The 1,946-nt window shown below is 37.6% G+C and overlaps 1 protein-coding gene across 1 annotated transcript; it reads right to left on the bottom strand.

Moving 5' to 3' along the window:
- Window positions 1–504: 504 nt before the first annotated feature.
- On the bottom strand, window positions 505–1,938 carry LOC110440870 (the record flags this gene model as incomplete). Its single annotated transcript, XM_021483992.1, has 3 exons — window positions 1,663–1,938; window positions 992–1,351; window positions 505–774 (listed from the first exon to the last, which is right to left on the bottom strand). Coding segments are annotated over exons 1-3 (904 nt in total), but the record flags the coding sequence as incomplete, so codon positions are not given.
- Between the last annotated feature and the right edge of the window lie 8 nt (window positions 1,939–1,946).

Below are 1,946 nucleotides of genomic sequence, written 5' to 3'. Positions count from 1 at the left end.
TGTTGTCGTGTGTACACGACAACGGTACGGAAAGAGTTAAGACGGCAGATTCGTTAGTTGTCGATATTTTATACAACAAATATGAAATTTAGGCCACTAATTATTGGAAAGATACCTTGATAGGATTTAACGAATGTGCAACAATAAGATATTTAATTATCGATTGCAAATAATGCAAAACTCTCGTTTCTTCATCAATTATTAGAACATGAAGTTATCTCGACAAATATATCAAACCATCCGAAATTTTCCACGTCTAAGATCATAATATTGTAGTTCAGCGCATGGACAAAGTAGTGCCAGTTTATTTGTTTTATTAATTAAAAGTTTTAAATGCGATGAGAATATAAATGACAAAATGATCATCTCAAATTCATTCATTGCGTAATATGTAATGGTTACACGGTTATTCTCGAAGAGGACTTTGCTTACTTTGTAAAACTTCTGTCCGAAGCGTTTGCGAAACATTTGTAACAACACAATATGTTTAAATAAAAAGCTTACATGAATCCTCCCCGGCGGTACCACTTCCGGCGGCTGGCGTATTACCGGTCCCAGGGGTGCTGCTTCTTGGACTTGTGACATGATCTGTTGTTGGTATTGTGGTTGGCATTGGTGTTGAAGGTTGTGTAGATGGTGGTGGTGATGTTGATGCTGGCGTTGTGATCAATGGCGTTGTCGTTGGTGAGCACTGAGGAATATTCGCTTTATTTATATAACCCTGTCCTCTAGACGTTCCACAGGCTAAAGTCAAGTTTGCTAATGGATCTATAGCTGTAATATAAGACAGTATCAAGGTATCAATTCTTTTCAGGAGTTAGAATATTGTAAACAAAATTATGTTACAGGTGGGTTTTTAATTATAAGTTTTTTTACTTTCGTACTACATTTTCTTATCATGATGCATTTTACAGCATTTTTTTTTTTTTTTATAACAAAGTACACAGTAGATGTAATATTCAAGAGGAAGCATGATTAAATTAAACTAAACCTGTGATCAGAAGGAAGAATTTGCCAGCGTTAATGCCAAGTGTGTTGTTCGCCTCAATTTCAAGATAGTAAGACTCGCTGTCATAGATGTAAGTCGGTATGAGGTCCGTATTTGATTCACAGCCAATGGAGGTCCTGTTTTCGCCATCTTTTATCGTCAATGATTGGCCACATACTCCGTTTTCAGAGGTCAATATAAAATTAAGAGCACGAACGCGAAGTTGCGATACACAGGAAGCGGCCACAGAGCATGAGTACGAAGACGTTTGTGTCATATTGCCATCCGGGTATCCAGTGTTCCAGAGAAACACTTCTGCGTCTGTTGTACTTGTATTGCCACTGATTGTCTGTATGTCGTTTTCTAAGAAGAAACATGGAGATGATGAGACATTAATTCAACATCACGAATATGTATTTTTTAGTTGTATTATAAAAAATGTACCCTTTTCTTTTTGTCGACACTTTTGATCATGATTAAAAAAAACTGAATTACATCATCATTACCTCACATGCCAAGAGGATGCCATGCCGTTTGTTTTTGTCAAATAGTCTGCTTGAATTAACATATCGGCTCCTATAAACCTATAAAAGTTTTGTTCATCTAACCCCTGCAAATATTTCTGCTTCTTCTTATCATCATGATGTTATGATTTTAAATAAAACAACGTTTACCTGCCAAACAATAGAAATAGGCCACCATGTAGTTAGTCCGTTCTAGGAAAGAAGTAATACTGCAGTTCGGCGTCTCTACCCAGGCAACAGGCGTCGTAATGCACGTCGTTTTACCGTCACAATTCTTATAATATTCTTGATGACTATGTCCCTCATATTTCATTCCACAGTCGTTCTCGTCGAACGTGCAACATGAAGAGGGCACGGTCAGTGACGTCATAACTGTTGGACAGCCAGACGATAACGGCTTGGCGTAGGCAAACACAGACTCCATGACAATCGTT

The sequence above is a fragment of the Mizuhopecten yessoensis genome, unplaced genomic scaffold (genome assembly GCF_002113885.1).
Source record: "Mizuhopecten yessoensis strain PY_sf001 unplaced genomic scaffold, ASM211388v2 scaffold712553, whole genome shotgun sequence".
Taxonomy (NCBI): domain Eukaryota; kingdom Metazoa; phylum Mollusca; class Bivalvia; order Pectinida; family Pectinidae; genus Mizuhopecten; species Mizuhopecten yessoensis.
This window is presented reverse-complemented; position numbering and strand designations above follow the sequence as displayed.